Source organism: Macaca thibetana, chromosome 7 (assembly GCF_024542745.1).
Source record: "Macaca thibetana thibetana isolate TM-01 chromosome 7, ASM2454274v1, whole genome shotgun sequence".
Taxonomy (NCBI): domain Eukaryota; kingdom Metazoa; phylum Chordata; class Mammalia; order Primates; family Cercopithecidae; genus Macaca; species Macaca thibetana.
In genome coordinates, this window is record NC_065584.1 from 12,451,912 (window position 1) to 12,474,080 (window position 22,169).

General features: G+C 38.2%; 1 protein-coding gene across 1 annotated transcript in view; it reads left to right on the forward strand.

Annotated features, from left to right (window-relative positions):
* The window catches only part of DICER1 (dicer 1, ribonuclease III), a 47,831-nt gene that overhangs the window by 20,913 nt on the left and 4,749 nt on the right, over window positions 1-22,169 (forward strand). Inside the window, 14 exon segments of the mRNA XM_050799008.1 lie at window positions 569-644; window positions 1,365-1,504; window positions 4,308-4,487; window positions 4,717-4,930; window positions 5,054-5,207; window positions 6,870-7,052; window positions 7,326-7,431; window positions 7,859-8,034; window positions 8,989-9,763; window positions 13,160-13,315; window positions 16,389-17,277; window positions 18,961-19,229; window positions 21,756-21,918; window positions 22,012-22,087. Coding sequence (XP_050654965.1) covers window positions 569-644; window positions 1,365-1,504; window positions 4,308-4,487; window positions 4,717-4,930; window positions 5,054-5,207; window positions 6,870-7,052; window positions 7,326-7,431; window positions 7,859-8,034; window positions 8,989-9,763; window positions 13,160-13,315; window positions 16,389-17,277; window positions 18,961-19,229; window positions 21,756-21,918; window positions 22,012-22,087 — 3,557 coding nt within the window.

Below are 22,169 nucleotides of genomic sequence, written 5' to 3' on the forward strand. Positions count from 1 at the left end.
TAGGTGATCTCTGAAGTTTCTTCTAAGGTGTTACTAACATGCACATTTTTGACAGTCGTTCAACTGTGGCTTAGACACTTAGAGTGATATAAAATGTATTATGCGTTGTCCTAGCTATTTTGTTGGTGACTCAAAAATCTGCTTTTTGTAATACTGTTCTTGGTCCCAGTACTGATTTCCAAATATTCCAAGATGACTAATTTCTATTGCACATAAAAAGCTGCTCAGTACTATTAATGTTACAGCTGTGTTTTGATAAATCTTTTTGTTACATATTTATTGATTAGTAAAAATAAGATACTTTAAAATCTTACTGAAATTTAAATTCATCAAAATTGTAAAATCTTAATTATGACTTAGTTTTTACTGGGCAGGACTTCTAAAGATGAACATTTCAAATATGGAGATTAGAATTTTTAAAAACTTGCTGGAATTTTTAAAAATAAAGAATTTTGTTTTGGCAAATTGAACTTTAAAGATGTTGGGGCAGTGGTTTCATAGGTGTTTCATGTGCTAGAGGTAATATAGCAATGTGCATATACAATGGAAAGGTTTTTGTTATTTTCAGGGTCCACCAATGAGCTGTGTACGATTGGCTGAAAGAGTTGTAGCTCTCATTTGCTGTGAGAAACTGCACAAAATTGGTAAGGATGTTTGAAAAGCATATACAAATAAAAATAAATTGCAACCATTGTAAAAAAAAAAAAAGCATATAGAGGACTTTATAGATCTCTAAGGATTTTGTAGAGCTATTCACTTGCTGCTCTTAGTGTGCTTTGGTGAATATAAATATAAGTGTTAGTAACTTGAAGATCCTACAGTGTTGTGGGAGCTCTTTATTTTCCATAGCTTAACTGTAAACAACTGTCATTTATTTGCTCTCTTTAATGACTCCTTTTAAATACATAAAGGTATTTTTGTAATTGTTGAATCATGCACCATAAACACTTGTGTTTTAATATATGAGTCTCTCAAGTTAGTCTATACTAGTACAGAAATCAATCCTTTTTTAAAAATGGACTCAGTTTCTTTTTTTTTTTCCCTCAATCCTGCTCCTTCCATGTAAGTGAACCCATTTTCCATGGCCATTTTATTTAGCATTGATATGTGCTGATGTCATGTTTAGATGTTTTTGTTTCTGAGCCTTAGAACAGAATTTGCAGTCCTGCTCATATTGGTACATATGGATGCCAAAATAGACTTTGCCTGAAGTGTGAATCTGATTACATTTACATTGTGAAAGGCAAAGGTGCTTTAGTTTCCATGACTTTTCCAGGTCCTTCTAACATAGTTCTATTCTAGATTCTTTACTGATTAAATAGTTAAAATCTGGATTGTGTTAATTCTCTCTTTAAATTTCTTAGGGGAACTGGATGACCATTTGATGCCAGTTGGGAAAGAGACTGTTAAATATGAAGAAGAGCTTGATTTGCATGATGAAGAAGAGACCAGTGTTCCAGGAAGGCCAGGTTCCACGAAACGAAGGCAGTGCTACCCAAAAGCAGTTAGTATTGGTTAGAACAGAGTAAAAATCTAGCATTTCTGACTTTGTTTTCTGCTACATCACATCTCAGCTCCTCTGCTTGGCTGACTTCCCACACCCTTGCAGTTTGGCCCACTCTGGATCTCAGCTCCTTTCTCCAATTCACAGCTTCTCTCAGATCAGCGTCTTTCCTTCCTTATGTAGACTGTGTGCTCTTCCACTTCAGAGGTTGCTTTTATTTTTCTTCTCAAAAGGATTCTTGGACCCATCTCTCATATTCTATCCAGAATGAGGTTATTTGATTTAAATAGACATTCTTTGTTTCATTCATTTTAGTGGTGTGATTCTTGTTTTACTTATGATTTGGGGCTAAGACAGAAGAGGATTTGTATGATAAAATAAGCAAGTGAAAAGATGCCCTCTCAAGATGACAGGTACACTGGAAGGTAGAAGCACAAATATCTGTCAAGAGTTAGGATGTGGGCCATTGGGAATCAAAATAAGTTATTTCCATGGGCTGTTTCCAGCTCAGTCTGTGGGCATCCTAGAGAGCTCACCCATGAAAGCATGTCTAAATCTGACTTCTAGTAATAGACATACTTGGCTGAAGTATTTATTTTAAAAATATTTGTTAATATTTTTACCTCATAAGAACCCCAAGCAAAAGCAGAATTTTGCTATGTGTAGTAGTCCCGCTTACCCTTGGAGGGTATGTTCCAAGACCCGCACTACTAAATGCAGTGGAAACTGCAGATAGTACCGATCCTCCAACAGCTCAACGTTGTTTCATTAGAACGTCGACGAGGAAAAAAAATTCATTCCCAGCCAGGGCCACTGTCTCTGTGTGGAGTTGGCACATTCTCCTCGTGTCTGCTTACTCCGGTTTCCTGCTACATCCCAAAGCTGTGCACATCAGGTGAACTGACATGTCTGCGCTGCCCCACTGTGAGTGAGCATGGGAATGCGTGTGCATGTGCCCTGCCACAGAGTGGTGTCCTCTCCTTGATGGGTTCCCGCACGGGGCCCTGAGCTGCCGGGATAGACTCTGGAACCCTTGGCCCTGAACTGGAATAAGTGGGTGAATAATCATCTTCCTTGTTTTTATTCATCTTTCTTAATTGTATCTATAGCTCACATTTCTTTTAATGCTTAACATTAAAAGTGTTTTTTTAATTTAGAAATTTGGTGATGTTTTTGTGATCAGAAATATGCTGGAAGAATTTAACTGGTTTATGTCAATTAGCCTGTGGGAAAATTGGTTTCTTTCTACCAATTGGTTGTTTCCCTTAGCCAGTTTCTAAGAACCTGCCACAGACATTAAGTGAGGACTTATAGCATATATTATGCTTTTAAAAATATGTTTATACATATTTATGATAGTTTAAGATATAAATTAGGCACAGTAATAACAAAATAGAACAATTGTAACCATATACTATAATAAAAGTTACGTGAATGTGGTCTCTCAAAATACTGTACTGTACACACCTATTACTGGACCGTGGCTGACCTCAGGTTCTGAAGCCATGGGGGCTGCAGATAAGCAGGGACTGCTGTGCTTGTATCTCAGCTTAAATATGTGGTTCTTTGGTTTTACTTATGCAGTTTTACCGAGTTTTTACTTTATACAATTTTGCATCCAGCTTAGCATTTTCAGGATTCAGAATCATGTTAGTTTTTTAAAAATCATGAATATTACCCATCTTCCCAAAATGCATGTTTCCCTCATACCAAATTTTCACATGAGACTAGTTTCATGTGATAAAGTCGTTAATGATAAGTGTTTCGAAAAGCATAGTATTGGCTGGGTGTGTGGTGGCTCACATTTGTGATCCCAGCATTTTGGGAGTCTGAGGCAGGAGGATCACTTGAGGTCAGGAATCCGAGACCAGCCTGGTCAACATGGTGAGACCTTGTCTCTACAAAAAAAGAAAAGCATAGCACTGCTTGGCATCCTGTTTAATTAATAGATACATTCTTTATTTTCTGATTCTCTGTTAAATATAACGGTCTCTTTTACCAGCATTTTTGTACCTTTTAACTACAGATGCAGTTCTTTTTCATTGAACCTCAGGAACTGCAAGACCATAATCTGAAGGATTGTGTTAATATTGAAAGCCTAGCAGCAATCTCCATTTAATTATGGTTCACTCACATAATGAGGTAGCCATTGCAAATGATGATATTGGTTCATATTGACTCTGACAGATATTCTCTTTATAGTAATGGGATAAAAATCAGGCTATCTCACAGACACACACATGCCCTAATATATACTAGTGTTGTGTGATTTTATTTGTATTGAAAAATATAAATGTATATATGTTTCTTTACATTTATACATTAAAAAGAGTCTAGGAAATTATACAGTATATCAAAATGTTAATAAAGGCTGTCTTTGAGTGACAGGATTATATGTAATTTTTTAAAAATTTGCCTAACTTTATTTTCTGATACTCTACAGTTAGTACTTAAAAAGCCCAAGGAAGAGATGAGTTTTCTTGTCAAAAGAAATAGATCAAATGAATAGTATTTTTAAAAAGGCCCTGCAGTGTTGAATTGTTTTATATATAATTTTGGTATTAGGTATATAGTCAACAGTGCATTATAGTGTATGTGAACTTGGGCCACTATCAGCAGCCCTGGCCTGAGATCCACTGACTTACCCCGCAGGGTTAAGTAATTAAGAGGTGTCATGCCTTGGGTATTTTCTTAGCTTTTTCTCACCAGCTTTTAGTAAAGCCAAAATTAGTTTTCTTGCTGACATCTGGAAAAGAGGCTAGTATACTTGAGCATGACACTTAATTTTCCTTTCCACCTCTAGATTCCAGAGTGTTTGAGGGATAGTTATCCCAAACCTGATCAGCCCTGTTACCTGTATGTGATAGGAATGGTTTTAACTACACCTTTACCTGATGAACTCAACTTTAGAAGGCGGAAGCTCTACCCTCCTGAAGATACCACAAGATGCTTTGGAATACTGACAGCCAAACCCATACCTCAGGTAGATATTTCATAATGACTACTTATGTCAAAAACATCTTGCTTAGGAAAAGAAAAAAGAAAAAACTAGTAGAAAGTACCTTTTTTTACCTCAGTATGTTTAATATTTAAAGATGAAGGTGCCTCTTCTATTTCTGCACTGGAAAGCATCATTTCTCTTCTGAAGTTAACTGTAATGGAATAAAATACCTGTTAATTTTGAGGGGTGCTTTATGTTTCCTTTTGCTAAGATTCCACACTTTCCTGTGTACACACGCTCTGGAGAGGTTACCATATCCATTGAGTTGAAGAAGTCTGGTTTCATGTTGTCTCTACAAATGCTTGAGTTGATTACAAGACTTCACCAGTATATATTCTCACATATTCTTCGGCTTGAAAAACCTGCACTAGAATTTAAACCTACAGACGCTGATTCAGCATACTGTGTTCTACCTCTTAATGTTGGTAAGAAAAAAATCTCTTACTTTGATGACTCTAAATTAGATACATATACAGATATACAGCTTAGGTATGAAACTTATCTGTATCTTGTTTTAACAAGCTAAAGAATCGTTTTTCTCTTCTAAGTTAATGACTCCAGCACTTTGGATATTGACTTTAAATTCATGGAAGATATTGAGAAGTCTGAAGCTCGCATAGGCATTCCCAGTACAAAATATACAAAAGAAACACCCTTTGTTTTTAAATTAGAAGATTACCAAGATGCAGTTATCATTCCAAGGTAGGTATTTAAATGGAAAGAAAAATGATGGTGATACTTTGTTTTAAAAGATGCACTAGGTCGGGCTCAGTGGCTCATGCCTGCAATCACAGCACTTTGGGAGGCCAGGGCGGGTGGATTATGAGGTCAGGAGATCGAGACCATCCTGGCCAGCATGGTGAAGCCTCAACTAAAAATACAAAAAATTAGCCAGACGTGGCGGTGCACGCCTGTAGTCCCAGTTACTCGGGAGGCTTGAGGCAGGGCAATCACTTCAAGCTGGGAGGTGGAGATTGCAGCAAGGGGAGATCATGCCACTGCACTCCAAGACACAGCAAGACTCTCTCTCAAAGAAAAAACACGGCCGGGCGCGGTGGCTCACGCCTGTAATCCCAGCACTTTGGGAGGCCGAGACGGGCGGATCACGAGGTCAGGAGATCGAGACCATCCTGGCTAACACGGTGAAACCCCGTCTCTACTAAAAAATACAAAAAACTAGCCGGGCGAGGTGGCGGGCGCCTATAGTCCCAGCTACTCGGGAGGCTGAGGCAGGAGAATGGCGTGAACCCGGGAGGCGGAGCTTGCAGTGAGCTGAGATCCGGCCACCGCACTCCAGCCTGGGTGACAGAGCGAGACTCCGTCTCAAAAAAAAAGAAAAAACACTTATTCACGTGGGAATATAAGTGGGCTGTGACTTTAGCATTGTAATTACTAATAGGAAATATATTAGTTCGTCAGGCATGGTGATGCATGCTGTAATCATAGCTACTCGGGGCTGAGGTGGGAGGATTGCTTCAGTCCAGGATTTGTAGGCTGTGCAGTAAGCTGTGATCACACCACTGCACTCCAGCCTGGTCAACAGATCGGGGGAAGAAAAAGAAAGAAAAGAAAATATAGGTAATTTCTTAAGGTTGACCTGTTCTCTCCAGTTTACTTGCTTACAAAATAAAACCTAAAACATTATAGATAAGGAATTTTCCTTTGTAAAGGGTCAGATAATTTAATGTTGGTAGGCTTTCTTCTTAAAATCTCCATCCTTTTAGTCTCCAAAGTCTTATAGAATTTGATTATAATGATTTCATTTCTTAAAATTTTTATAAGGAATATTAAGCTCTATGAAAATAGTAAATCCAGAATGATTTTCTTTTCTATAAAAGTTTAGGGGATGGAGTTTTGGGGCAATAAAATACAGACAGTTTTCAAATAATTATAGTACTAGTTATAATTCATCTTTGATTTTTTTTTTCCTTTTTGCACCTCAAAACCATATTTTAGTTATCAGGACTATCGTAGTCATAGATGATGCAGTAATACGTTTTATATGACAAGTATCTTTAATGTTTAGCATTAGTAATATGCAAAGTATTTATTTGCATAGTGTACATTTTTTACACTGTTTATATTGATAAAATAGATATGTAAAGGTGCCATTTAGCTTCATGTGTTATCAAAATATAGATATTTAGAACAAGAATAATAATAAAGTGGGACAATAATGTGTCTGTTTTTACTTAATAAAAATACAGTTGTTATATACTTGAAATATATTTGGAATAAAAAATTTTACTTATTTTTAATCTTTTGAATTCTTAATCATAATTTCCATACTAAAAACAGTTGTGTTTTGAGAACAGTTGATTTAAACCAAAAAGCAACTGATTATTTTTTGTTTTTCTTTTTTAGATATCGCAATTTTGATCAGCCTCATCGATTTTATGTAGCTGATGTGTACACTGATCTTACCCCACTCAGTAAATTTCCTTCTCCTGAGTATGAAACTTTTGCAGAATATTATAAAACAAAGTATAACCTTGACCTAACCAATCTCAACCAGCCACTGCTGGATGTGGACCATACATCTTCAAGGTAAGAAGCTTCAGAGATGACAGTTGGAATTGCACTTGAGGCATTCTTACCAGACATCACTAGACACGCAGAGGTTCACTGTCTGCCTGCCCACTCGTGGACTCTCTGAAATCAGGAGATGCTTTGCACACAAACTTGCCTAAGGGGTAGCCCAGGAGGCTGCAATGTAAATGAGCTCTTCAGATGATTTTCGAGCACAGTGAAGTTGGAGAACCACTATGAATATGTATGCATTTTTGTGTGTTTGATAAAATTGTTTTGGAATTCTTACAGACTTAATCTTTTGACACCTCGACATTTGAATCAGAAGGGGAAAGCTCTTCCTTTAAGCAGTGCTGAGAAGAGGAAAGCCAAATGGGAAAGTCTGCAGAATAAACAGGTAATGATAGTTCATTGTACTAGCATAACTTAGTATTTGTTTGGGTATTAAAGATTATTAAAGATAAGTTTGAATTTTATCTTATCAAGTTTAATGCATGATTCGTTGAGGATAAGTTACCTAATCCTCAGATTTTGTTTTGTTTTAATCAGTATTATTGTTGAATGTTATTTGAATGTTCTTTTTGGTAAGTATTGAGAGTTTTGTTTTTATACTTAGCCCATTAATATATCACAAAATCATTCTCATAAATCCTGTGATAAATCCCGTTTGGGCTTAGGGATTATTTTTACAAATATTTTTTAAAATTTAAGTTTTACTAGCATTTATGATTTTCTTTATCCATTAGTGAAATTGGTCTTTTTTTTTTAAATTCTTTTGTGTGTGCGCTTTGTATTTATCTGTCCGTTTTTCCCCTTACTTGAAGATACTGGTTCCAGAACTCTGTGCTATACATCCGATTCCAGCATCACTGTGGAGAAAAGCAGTTTGTCTCCCCAGCATCCTTTATCGCCTTCACTGCCTTTTGACTGCAGAGGAGCTGAGAGCCCAGACTGCCAGCGATGCTGGCGTGGGAGTCAGATCACTTCCTGCGGATTTTAGGTATGCCTGTGCAGTCGGCCAGAAAGAACACAGATCATGAGATCCTGGTTGCAGAAGAACAGAATTCAGTTAAAATTGTATATAACATAATTCTTAGTAGAAAGAAAATATAGATATCGTTTGTTCTTGTCAAGTCTCAGAGGGAGATGAGAATCTGAGGTCAGAAATAACCATTACTACTTAAGCCGTAACAGTTGGAGTGAGAATGAATTTGTTTTTTGTTACTGCATCAGCATTTTCAATCTGTTTTTGTTTTAAAAATCCAAACATATGTTAAAAACAATAACCTTAGAATGTTCTTTGTCTTCATTATTTTCTTCCCATTGGTAAAATCTCTGCATTCTAAAAAAACTATTGGCTTAAGCACTCACATTAATTTTGGTTATCCAATTGGCAATATCACGACTGTTCTAGGGACTGAAGGAATTTTAAAATATAATAGGAATAACCACAGTATTTATTGAGTAGTTACTACAGGGCCAAACACTAGCTTAAATGCTGTACCCTGTGTCAATTAGCTCATTTAATCATTAAGACAGTGCTGTGAGATAGGAATTATTAGCCCTTTTCTCAGGTGCAGAAGCTGAGGCACAGAGAGTTTATGTAAGTTGCCCAAAGTTACTCAGTGGGTTAACCAGAGTGCCTGGGATTCCAATCCATGAAGCTAGGCCCCAGGTCCTGCAGGATGCCTGCAAGCTTCATGACATTCTTAACTACCACACCTAGAGTCTAGGGCCGGGGATTAGCAGTAGAGAAAACCATGTCCCACTTTATAATTTACATTGTGCAGAATTCCAAATAATGTTAAATTCTGGCTTGGAAACTTACTTCTCTTCTAAAGTTTAGGAGTACATTTTTGGGATCTTTGTTTTTGTTTTTAAATTCAAATTGCTGTTGCTCTCAGCCTAGCTGTCTCGAAGAATCTGATATAAAGTTATAAAAATGTCTTTGCAGATACCCTAACTTAGACTTCGGGTGGAAAAAATCTATCGACAGCAAATCTTTCATCTCAATTTCTAACTCCTCTTCAGCGGAAAATGATAATTACTGTAAGCACAGCACAATTGTCCCTGAAAATGCTGCACATCAAGGTGCTAATAGAACCTCCTCTCTAGAAAATCATGACCAAATGTCTGTGAACTGCAGAACGTTGCTCAGCGAGTCCCCTGGTAAGCTCCATGTTGAAGTTTCAGCAGATCTTACAGCAATTAATGGTCTTTCTTACAATCAAAATCTCGCCAATGGCAGTTATGACTTAGCTAACAGAGACTTTTGCCAAGGAAATCAGCTGAATTACTACAAGCAGGAAATACCCGTGCAACCAACTACCTCATATTCCATTCAGAATTTATACAATTATGAGAACCAGCCCAGCGATGAATGTACTCTCCTGAGTAATAAATACCTTGATGGAAATGCTAACAAATCTACCTCAGATGGAAGTCCCATGATGGCCGTAATGCCTGGTACGACAGACGCTATTCAAGTGCTCAAGGGCAGGATGGATTCTGAGCAGAGCCCTTCTATTGGGTACTCCTCAAGGACTCTTGGCCCCAATCCTGGACTTATTCTTCAGGCTTTGACTCTGTCAAACGCTAGTGATGGATTTAACCTGGAGCGGCTTGAAATGCTTGGCGACTCCTTTTTAAAGCATGCCATCACCACGTATCTGTTTTGCACTTACCCTGATGCTCATGAGGGCCGCCTTTCATATATGAGAAGCAAAAAGGTAAGAGATGATTTTTTTATTTTGAGCAGTTAATTATTCAGTGTGCCTGAAAGTGGTTTGCAGCGTTGGATAATCTCAGAGGATGAGAATGTATCATGCTCAGAAATTGCTGCACTGGCTGAGCACAGCTGCTCCCTTGTTCTAGCAGGGCCAGCGAAAGCCTGTGGCAGAACTACCTGGCAGTAGATGACTATTGCTTTACATCGACCCCACACTCAAGTTTTGGGGCTTGGCTGATCTCCATGCGTCTTTTTTATTGAAATTCAGTTCAAAGGAAACTATGCAGGAGTGTACACCTCTTGATCCCGATTTGAAGAAATGTGCATTGTAGTCAGTCAAGGAGCTTCTGCTTTGTTGAATTAAACGTTTATTTGAGAGGGTACATCTTGGCTTACAAGGCGTATAGACAGGAGTAAGACGCAAGTCTTGTGGAGGGGCTCATCTCCAAAGTTTTGGAGAGTGAAGGGGAGAGAGTAGCAACAGGCTTCACAGAGCTTGACTGCCGTCCAGTGTGAAGAGGGTGACACCGGAGTTGTGAGTAATAAACGCTCCATAGCTCCGAGGAAGAGCGGGCTCTTAAGCTCAGCATGGACTGAGACTTAAGAAAAGGAATGAAGGTAAGATATTCAAGTTATGGTGGGAAAAAATGGAAAAAGAAGTGTCACCAGGCAACATGAGCCTCCTGGACAAATACCGTAGAGAGCTGCCGATCACTTGCAGCACTTAGAAGGAAGGAAGGAGCATCACTGTTGAATCAAGGATGGCATCAATGGAGGAGGCAAGTTGACAGTGCATAAGCAAAGTGAACAGATGGCAGAGCATGTCAGTGTCAGGGAAGCAGCCGTGGCAGCAGTCGGAAGTGTGGAAATACCTGAGAAAAGGCTTGAAAAGGCAGGTATGGTGAAGCTGTGTCGTGGAAGGCCTTGAATGCTGGGCTGAGGAGTTTGCACGTGTTTTGAGTGTTGTAGGCACTGTTGAAGGAATTTGGAGCAAGGAACTATTAATAAAGTGGTAGTTTAAAATGATTAATCTGGTAGCAGAATGTAGTGTGAGTTGAAAAGCAAATCCAAACCAACAGCAGAAGCAGAAAATGTTATACTAGTGTTCTGGTAGAGAGGAAGGGGCTGAGGTGAGTGAGAAGAAATAATTTTAGCTAACAGTTTAAAAGTGCTTACTCTGCACTACTCTAAAAGGTAATCATATACACACACACGTACACACACACACATATATACATATATATAAGCCTAATTTAATTTTTACAATTCTGAGAGGTGGAAACTTTGATTTTCCCCATTTTATAGGTGAAGATAGGCTAGAGAAGTTAGCTTGCCCAAGGTCACTTGGCAAGCAAGTGGCAGAGCTTGGGTTGAATCCAGACAGCCTGGCTTTGGAGACCTTGCTCTTCCCCATCACACTAGCTGCTTGGGATAGAACTATCACAACAGGCAGCACACCAAGCATTTCCCCGGTGTTCACTCGTTTACTCTTCTCTAAGCCTCTGGGAAAGAGCCGACACATCCCTGTTTTGCAGATGAGGGGACTCACACTTAGTCGAATGGGCTTCTGTCAGGTCACCTAACTGTTCATCCAGGAGAGTCGGGAGTGTGTCCGAGGTCTCCCAGGATGATCTTGAGGTGGACTGGAGGCACAGTCGTAACAACCATGTAAACTGGCAACTTGGGGGCAGGGGCAGTGGCAGTAGCAGGGAGGTAGGGAGAAATGTGGGAAGTCAAGGTTAGAGTTGAGGTTTTAGACCTCATGGAATATGAAGTGGAAATGTTCAGATAATTGAGGCTGTAGGATTCAGATATGGTTTTATAGAGTAGTCGCCATATGGAAGCTCTGAGAACGGATGAGATTTCCAAGAGGTCAAGAGGTGGTTGCAGGAAGAAAGTATCAGAGGCTTCGACAGGTGTGGCATAGGCAGTAGGATAGGATACTCTGTTAGCTAAGATAAGACAGAGGTGGCTTTCTATTACAAAACTTGTCCATTTGTCTGCTCAGAAACCTTCAACTTATTTCTGCAGAAAGAATGATCACTCCCTCAGCCTGCTGTTCAGGCCCTTTCAGCCCTGATGCGTTTTGGATCCTAAGCAGGTGGAAGCCCCTTGCAGCTCATTGGACAGACTCCATGCTCAGACCCCCAGCCTTGGGGCCCTTGCTCTGTCCTTCCTTCTGCAGAGTGCTCGCCCCCATCTCTATGTGTCCAGAATTTTGCCCCATATCTGAGACCTTATGTAACTCTTTCTTCTTCATCCCGCCCACCGTTTCTGTCAACTTGGAATGTGATTTCCCTCCTGTGGGTCCACGTTGCACTTTATCCTCTTCTTGGCACTTGTGATGCTTTGTTCTCTTAGCTTGGAAAGGGAAGCTGGCAGTTACTTCAGCCTGCTACGTTTCAGGCAGAGAGGGAGAGTACTTTTGGCCATAGTGGTCACACGTGCACTCCTTTTCCCTGCCAGCCTGTGTGTCACGAGGACTGCCCCTCTGTCCTGCTGCCGTGATTCCCTCAGTGTTGCCCAGTCGAGGGCCTCTCACTTGGGGGGTGTCTATTAAACAATAGTTGAGTTACATGGGAAGAGGGCTAATGAAGTACTTAATGAACCCAGCTTTATGAAAATGAAAATGGGATTGACAATTCTAGACCCTAGTTTCCAAGTAATAACTTGACAGAAATGCAATAATGTGAGCAAATTAGGAAGGAGATAGAGGCATTAGGAAAAACAGACCGGAGTAGAGGATAGACAGTAAAGCTGTTCCATTAATATAAATAAACAGAAACCTTTTGGTTCATTTTTTTAAAAGCTGAATACAAGTGTCTTGAAATGCCTGTAAAACAAAGGAATAATATTTGAGAGAGCATTACAGTTGAAATCCCATTTGTGGCTTCCATTCTAGGAATGTAACATAGTTTCAGTTTTGTTTGGTGCCAGTTTTCACTTTGCAACTAGAGCTGATGGCATCCTCCCCCCATTTCATTGAAAATATTGTGACATCTTGACTTTTTATATGGGTTCTTTTCTACTTTGGTAATTCCAGTTAGCAGTTTGCATTTTATATCATCAGGTTGTATTTTCAAGGCTTTGATGTTGTCTGAATTGTTTCTTCTCAGTCATTCATAAAGAATTTGCATAGCTGTATACATTATTTTTTCTGCTCTGCATCTTATATTCAGAAATATTTGCACCAAAAAAGTATAGAATATGTGGGAATTTAATATTCTTTTTATAACATGAATGGGTAGAAAAACTGTAGAGCCCTTATACTTAATTGATGACCATATAATTAATTTATTAATTTGAGGAATATTTAACTGAGGATATGTTAATATGCCTTGAATGAATTCCAGCAGTGGTCATTTATGGATAAGTATCCTAATATTTTCTGCTAAAGGTCAGCAACTGTAATCTGTATCGCCTTGGAAAAAAGAAGGGACTGCCCAGCCGCATGGTGGTGTCAATATTTGATCCCCCTGTAAACTGGCTTCCTCCTGGTTATGTAGTAAATCAAGACAAAAGCAACACAGATAAATGGGAAAAAGATGAAATGGTAAGTTTGTGTGTGTGTGTGTGTGTGTGTGTGTGTGTGTGTGTGTGTGTGTAACTGGAGGGATTTACTTTTTGGTGAGCCAAAGAATTTTGTTTTATTAATTTTTTGTTTCATTTTCTTGGTGTGTTTATAGTAGAGTAGATGTTTGATATATTTAATTCCTTTAAATACACTGTCTTTTCACTGAATTCAGAAATAGTGTTATAATTTTGATGGAGGCAAATTTCTATTTTTATTACTTCTTTTCCAAAGGCATAGAGTATGTGATGTTTTGACTTTGAGTTTTGCTCTTTAAAAAAAAAATTTCACTTTGCTGTTATTACAATTTATCCTAGATCCTTAGCTCTGTTCAGTGATATGACTTTTCAGTGACCTGTGATCTCCAGTCTGTCTGTGAAATAATTAATTTCAATAAAATCTTGCTTTTGTAGCTCAGGGTTTTCTCAGTCAGGACTCCTGTGAACTTAAAAAAAATATATATCATCCATAAAGATTGTTATTTTCTGGAAATAATTTAAATCTTGCCAGTGACTTAAGAAGACTCCACATATCAGCAACAGCTACTTCATTTTGTCTTGTCTTGAAGGCCACCAGAGGGCACTTGGGAGGGCCTCCGAGCTGCAGGAATCAGTGCGGTGGTGGTTGACTGGGGGAGTTCTAGTGCCTCTTCCAAAGTGAAAGGCAATGCTTCAGACAGTTTCATTTCCTGGAGATTTACTTTGCATTAAAGATAAATTGGCTCATTGTTACTTCATTTTTACTTCAGGCCAACAATGATAATGCCATTTTTTTCTTTCACAGGTTATATTTTTAAATATACATTTTCTTCGTGTCTTCTTTCTGATACGTGTATCTTATATATCTGCCTTTAAGTATTTCCAGGTTGCATGTTCTGTGACACTATTCAGATTTTTTATCTATTTATTGAGGATGTTTTTAACTCATGTAGTATTTGTCTTATTACAGAATTAGAACTTATTTGGAAAGCGTTAAGGGAATATTTTAATGCAAGTTAGGTCCAAACAATTATTTGTTACTAATTTAGAAATATGTAGAACCTTAGAGGAAAATACATAGATTTTGAACTTTAGAAATGGCATTGTATTTCTACGAATAACATTCCAATAACAGTCATCTTCTTTTATTAATACCGTTTCATAATGTATTTGGCTCTTTTTAAAAACTTGTAGCATAAAGGTGACATTGCCATGTCATACTGATTTTTTTTTTTAAGATACAACACAAAGTTCAATTTATTTTTCTTAATGTTTATGATGACACTTTGGTTATTGGAATTCATTAGAAATACTGTTCAGATTTTTATTTAGTAACTTATTTTTATTGAAATATAGGCCCTTGCATTATGTTGAAAAGATACTCTGTGGTTTTGGCTGGTTGCATTGCCGTTCTCCCTACCTTGCTCTGGCCCTTCAGCAAATGGGCTTAAGTGAAAACCTTTGCATGCTAAAACGCCTCTTGATAGAAGAAAGTATCAAAGTTGACTTGAATGATACAGGAAAGGATTTCATGTGGCTGTTTTTTCTTAAAAGGCTTGAAGTGCTCTTGAAAAACATTTTATGAGGTAGAACCCCACTCTTTTGTAGATGAAGAATCTGAAACCCAGAGGCACTAAAAGGCTTTGCCCAGGATCACACAGTTTGTGATAAAAGTCAGCCCTTTGTGATTTTTGTGCTCTGCCACTTTTGGCTTATGGTAGCACCTTTCTAAAGATACAGAAAGTTTTTTTCAATTAAAAAAAAATGTATGATTTTTTAAAAATTGCAGTTTGGCCCTTTTTTTCTCAAGGACCAAACAGTAATCTAAAACATCTTCATAATGCCTTGGAAAGTATAAGGTTTTTAGCAGGAAATGTTCCTTGAGGTCTGCCACTATAGTTGCTTTTGGTGTTCTTCCTTATTCTTGAAAAGATGTTTTTTTCTTAATTAAAACAGTGAAAAGATAGTTATAGATATAGCCCGGCTTACTGCTATTTATTTTCAGACAAATATAGTGTTTATATCTTGAGTCTAGTTTAAAATGAAATATTTGTAGTATTTAAAAAAATGCCTGAAGGTTACAACATTTTTTGGTCAGAACACTCTGGAAAGTTGTTACAGTCAACATTGATGCACACCCTTCGCCTTCCCCCCTCACAAGTAAAGTTTTTTGGTTCTTTAAAAACTTGCATAACAGAAATTTGGCATCTTTCTAGGATTGCAAAAAAGTTACATCATTACTGAAATCTAGCCCATTATTAAGGTTGTCACTCACAAATAAGCTTTTGCCAAAGAAATTGGAATTAGCAAAGATCTTTTGACAGAAATTGGATTGTTGTGTTTCATGTTAGTCTAAATTTTCTTCCATTTTTGTCAGTTATGCTATAATCTGTTCCCCTGATTACTGTAGCTCAGAGTGGAGGGGAAAAGCATAATTTCTCAAATTCATAGCTTAGTGCAGTGATCACTTTTATTTTTTAAGCAAAGCTGTGTAGTTTTTTGTGGCAAGTATACTTTGAAGTGGAAATAGGGACAAAAACTTTATTATAAAATCCTATTGTACATTTTAAAAATTGATTTTATCTGTTTTTATATTATATGCTTAATTGCAAAGGTAATGCTTTTCTACATCTGGAATTTCATTTTATTAATTTGAAAATCAAATTACCACATTTTCAAATTTTGTCAGCAAAATTGAAGATCTGTGTGATCAGCATATGAGTGCTTTCATTGTGTGTCCTACCGGAGTTAGACTTCTTAGTTGAAGTTTTGCATTGTGAACATTAATTTTAACTTAATATCCATGTTCAAAATCCTTAACTTAAAGCTTCATACTGGATAAAGGTCATTTTATAACTTAGAAAACGAACATTCAAAGAACATGTTTTACTTTGTTTATATGATTAAATAACTTATTTTATGTTAATTGAAAACAAATGGCCATGATTTTAAAGTTGCCTTTTAGTATTTGTGGTTGTCATTTGAAATTATCCATAACCCTTTCTTTTATTGAGTTTCAAACCCTTTTAAAAACAGCAGCTATGTCTCCCCTCCTTCACCATTCCCCCTCGTTTCAGACAAAAGACTGCATGCTGGCGAATGGTAAACTGGATGAGGACTACGAGGAGGAAGATGAGGAGGAAGAGAGCCTGATGTGGAGGGCTCCGAAGGAAGAGGCTGACTATGAAGATGATTTCCTGGAGTATGATCAGGAACATATCAGATTTATAGATAATATGTTAATGGGGTCAGGAGCTTTTGTAAAGAAAATCTCTCTTTCTCCTTTTTCAACCACTGATTCTGCATATGAATGGAAAATGCCCAAAAAATCCTCCTTAGGTAGTATGCCATTTTCATCAGATTTTGAGGATTTTGACTACAGCTCTTGGGATGCAATGTGCTATCTGGATCCTAGCAAAGCTGTTGAAGAAGATGACTTTGTGGTGGGGTTCTGGAATCCATCAGAAGAAAACTGTGGTGTTGACACGGGAAAGCAGTCCATTTCTTACGACTTGCACACTGAGCAGTGTATTGCTGACAAAAGCATAGCGGACTGTGTGGAAGCCCTGCTGGGCTGCTATTTAACCAGCTGTGGGGAGAGGGCTGCTCAGCTTTTCCTCTGTTCACTGGGGCTGAAGGTGCTCCCGGTAATTAAAAGGACTGATCGGGAAAAGGCCCTGTGCCCTACTCGGGAGAATTTCAACAGCCAACAAAAGAACCTTTCAGTGAGCTGTGCTGCTGCTTCTATGGCCAGTTCACGCTCTTCTGTATTGAAAGACTTGGAATATGGTTGTTTGAAGATTCCACCAAGATGTATGTTTGATCATCCAGATGCAGATAAAACACTGAATCACCTTATATCGGGGTTTGAAAATTTTGAAAAGAAAATCAACTACAGATTCAAGAATAAGGCTTACCTTCTCCAGGCTTTTACACATGCCTCCTACCACTACAATACTATCACTGGTAAGGAGCCCACAACCAAACTGCATTTCTGGGAAAATGAGACTTTGTGTTTATCACATTGTGTTGGCCTTGTAAAAGGTGATCTATGCATGTACAGTGTTTGTGCTTAATATTCAAGGGATGGGGCGGGGAACAAAAGGAAAAGAAAGAGTTCTTTTCTTTATTATTTAGGGAGCACATATTGCTTTATAACTTTGGTTGTTGGGAGTATGGCTATCATATTATACCCTCATCAGTGTCATTTTATATGCTGCCTAATTAGAGAAATTTGAACCTTAGTATTTTGATGTGGTTTCCCCATTTTATCCTCCCCAGGTATCTTTCTCTTGCCCATTCAGTGCTGCTTTTGGTTTTTGATTTAGTTGTATATTCTGGATGTATTTCCACACCCTTTTATTGTTCTTCTTGGACAAAAAGACTCCTCCTTTAGGGTCTTTTTAAAGATGGATAGAATAAAAGATTAACAGCAATGATTTCACAAGAAGGTTGCGTGGCCCTTGCTGTGACTCTGCTGTCATCTTCTACTTCTCACTGTGCTCTGTATTTTCCCCCCCTTTAATAGGCTGTCAACCCATTAGATTAGAAGGGAGAACAAGCCCCTCACACCCAAATCAGCTTCAGGTTGTGAAACACAGCTGAAGTTTACATTTCGATTTCTGTATTGGAGGTATAAGTGCCTGAATTCAGAATACCAAAGCAAAATATAAAATTTGTAGTTTGTATAATAAAAACAGTGTAGGTTAAGGTGATCAGCAAAATGTAAAAACCAAAAAGTGAAAAACTACCTGACTGTGGACTAGAAAGACTGATGAAACTAAAGCCTAATTTTCATTATGGAGGAAAAATGATACATGGCTTTCAACTACATTCTGCTGGAAGTTCCGAGACCTGGGTTCTCTCCTAGCACAGTCCCTGCTTCTTAACTTCTTGCTTATTCTGGGACAAGTCACCATCGGTCCCTGCCTCAGTTTCCTCAGGTGGATGTATTATTTTAATCACTGTGAGAAAATAGAGATGTTGATTTAACATGAATCAGTTTCACAAAATGACAACCAGTTTACCTGCCTTTGCTTCCTTTCACAGCTCTTCTTTCTCAATCTCTTGGTTTGTGGTAAATTCATTTCTATAATAGCTCACGTTAAGAAGAGAGTCTTCTTTTCCTGTCATCCTGTGTAACAAAAATAACGCAGGAATAGCGAGGAATGGTGTCACTTATGCACACATTCCAGAGTGTGAATGAGACTTTAGCGATGGCAGTGCAGTGTAGCCACATGGAGAGGTGTGTGCGGCCCTGGTTTCACTTAAGTGACGATGTGTGAGGGAGACTTGAGAGGAAGGCCCCAGCACCTACCTGCCCAGACAGCACAGTGCCAGAGAAAAGCGTTCAGTGATCACGATAGCGCCTGTGAGGTTTTGGTTTTTCCTTCTTAACAAGCATTTAGTCTTTTGACCCACTTGAAGATTTTTATGACCCCAATTTATATAAGAAATGTACTTAATTTGCCATTAAAATTTAGTTTCCGGGGGCCTTTTAGTATGATATGTCAAATTTCCTTATTGAAGAATATATGTGTGAAAATGATTTAAATACAAATCTTCTTGGGATTTGGGGATCAGTTGCCTATGTGGGGATAGTGTAAATGCTTCTGCACAAGCTTACGGTTCCACTTTGGATCCCCTCAGATTGTTACCAGCGCTTAGAATTCCTAGGAGATGCGATTTTGGACTACCTCATAACCAAGCACCTTTATGAAGACCCGCGGCAGCACTCCCCGGGGGTCCTGACGGACCTGCGGTCTGCCCTGGTCAACAACACCATCTTTGCATCGCTGGCTGTAAAGTACGACTACCACAAATACTTCAAAGCTGTCTCTCCTGAGCTCTTCCACGTCATCGATGACTTTGTGCAGTTTCAGCTTGAGAAGAATGAAATGCAAGGAATGGATTCTGAGGTTAGTGCTGTTCAAAATGATGTTGAAAAAAGCGATCTGACTAGGGGTCTCAGTAATTTCAGAGTTCTGACTGCATAGTGGTCAAAAGGGACAGCGAGAGGTCAGGGGTGTGGGACCCAGTGTGCTGTGTTGTCTGGGAGCACTGAGTGAACTGCAGTTTGCAGGTAGGCCTCTTAAACTTGTCTGCCCCCACTGTGGACTGTGTGGTCATTCATGTGAAGAGAAGGAGCCAGGCCTTTCAGTTATGTGCCCTTCCCACACCTTCATGAAGGCTTCCAGCATTGAGGCATGACGAAGAAGTGGCCACCACTGCCGGACCCCAGGGCAGGTTTAGCTTTAGTAAAAGCCCAGTGTAGTTTATTCTTCCTTTTTAAAATGGATCAGAAATATTTGCTGATATCTCAGGGAAGCATCGTAAATATACATTCTGCTTCTACTTGAAGTGGGAAAATCTAGTTTAAAAAACAAACTTCTAAATTTTTGACCATTGGAATTTGGGAGGCTTCTGTTGTAAGTTCAGCCAAAGGCTCTCTGGTGACGGAGCTAATTCTAATGTGTTTGTGAGCTATTTTGAATTTTTGTAGGAAAGGATATTGCTTAGATCTTTCCAGTCTCTTACATTCATCTGCATACCTGTATCCCCCAGAGAGACTCTCATTTCCTCTTCTTCCAATTTCATTTCCTTTGATTTTCTTATTTTTGTAGATTTTCCTATAAGGAGTCAAGAAACACAGCCTTACACTAGTAGCTGTTTTAGTTGTCCTTGCTTTAATTTGTACCTTCCCCTTTTTAATTGCACCAAGCCTTTGTTGGGGAGTAGTGAATTTCTCTTTCTATGAGAAAAATTAAGAGTAGGTTTGAAGTCTAGCCACAGAGCCAAGTTCATGTCCTGCCAGCTGCCCAGATGTGCACCAGAGGAGTCAGAAGGCCCTGCTCTTACTTCACCGCGCCTCTGTGCTCTTGTCCAAGATGAATAGTCTGAGCTGGAGCGCGGCAGGCCGTGAGGCGAGAAGGTGGGACTAGCTCGTAGACTTCTAAGTGTTACCTAGTCTCATTCTTTAGAAATAGCTAAGCTTGAAATTTGAGGAATTAGCTAAAATTAGATGTAAGCTGTCTTTGGATGCCAGTGGGGCATATTGGTTTTGTTAGTTTTTGTTCATTCTTTTCCTTCCCTTTGTTTATATAAACATATGTATAGAAGTTACATGAACTGATTGGAAATGTCATGGTCTGGCATTTCTAACTTACTATTTGATCTTAAGAAAGTCTCTTTACCTCTCTGGGCCTCCGTTTCCTCAGCTGTAAAAAGAGAGAATTAAACTTGGTAAGTTTTAAAATTCCTTTCTATCAAAACCATAATATGTGAACAATAAGTCTGCTTTTTAAGTAATCAGCAGTATAAATGTATTATATAGAACTTTGTATGGCTAAACAACCTATTAGATATTAGTATTTTCCCACTTTTTCTTTATTTCTTTCACAAATGATTTGTGTTGATTTTAGAAAAGTTAGTACAAGTAAATAAAAAGAAAATTAGTTAAATTTGCCTGATTATGCTACCTCAGAAATAACCAGTATTAACATTTTGGGATGAATTGTAGATGTATATAGATAAAAAACATATCTAAAATGGAAAATGGAGTTCTGTTATCTATAGGATACTGTAACCTGTTCTTTTCACGTATAATATGTTGTGGCTGACTTTCCCTGTATTGATTGGTATCATGATGCTCAGGAGCCACATGCTAGTCAACACGTGGCTGATTTATTTAAATGGTTCTTTATGGCTGAGTAGTTAAGTAGTTTTTGGTTAGGATGTTTAATAACCGTGGATGTGATAAGTACGCTTATGTACTTAGTTACCTCCTTAAAATAAGTTCTTAGAGATACAATTGCTGCATCAAAGAATTGTGAACTTTTCAAAGGCTTTTGATATAGACGTATGATTTTATTTTATTAATTTGCATACCTGCTATGTCAGATACTCCGTTATAGTGAACACATATCTAGTGGCTTAATGAAGAGGGAACTTGGAGGAAAAAAATCTTTCAAGTAGAATTTCCCTGTTTCCCTACAATAGCGATTTCTGCTCCCCAAAGCAGCATACACCCTGTGCCAGCACCAGACCAATTAGTACTACTGAATGCTTGCCAAGCAGCTAGGGGGTAGAACTGTTTTAAAGTACAATTCTTTGATTATGAGTGAATTTGAATTTTTTTCATACTTTTATTGACTATTTCTAATTCTCTGTTAAAGTTGTTCAAATTTAGAAGTAATCTTTTTTCTTTGCTGGGTATAGAATAAGAAATGGGTTGGGGATTTTTTTCTTTTTTTCTTGAGAAGTTTGAAAATTTTTTTTAAAAGATAACATTTGTTTTATTATTACAATATAGTAGGCATACCATAAGTGGTATTTCCCCCCTTATTAAAGTCACAAAAGTCATATATCCAAGAAAAGAAACTACATCTGTGGACTGCCTGTAAAATGGCCTTTTTGCTTATAAGTCACTTTTCTCTCTGTAATAGCTTAGGAGATCCGAGGAGGATGAAGAGAAAGAAGAGGATATTGAAGTTCCAAAGGCCATGGGGGATATTTTTGAGTCGCTTGCTGGTGCCATTTACATGGATAGTGGGATGTCGCTGGAGACGGTCTGGCAGGTGTACTACCCCATGATGCGGCCACTCATAGGTATTGTTGGCTCCCTTTAGAAAGAAAAAAACCCACAACATTAAAAACAACTTCAAAGATATTATTCATATTATTCTTTCATTTTGATTGCAGAAAAGTTTTCTGCAAATGTACCCCGTTCCCCTGTGCGAGAATTGCTTGAAATGGAACCAGAAACTGCCAAATTTAGGTAAGCAAAAAATGTACATGGAAAAAAATTAAAACATCAAGGGGAAAAGTTCGCAAAGATATTGTAAACTAATGATTCTGAA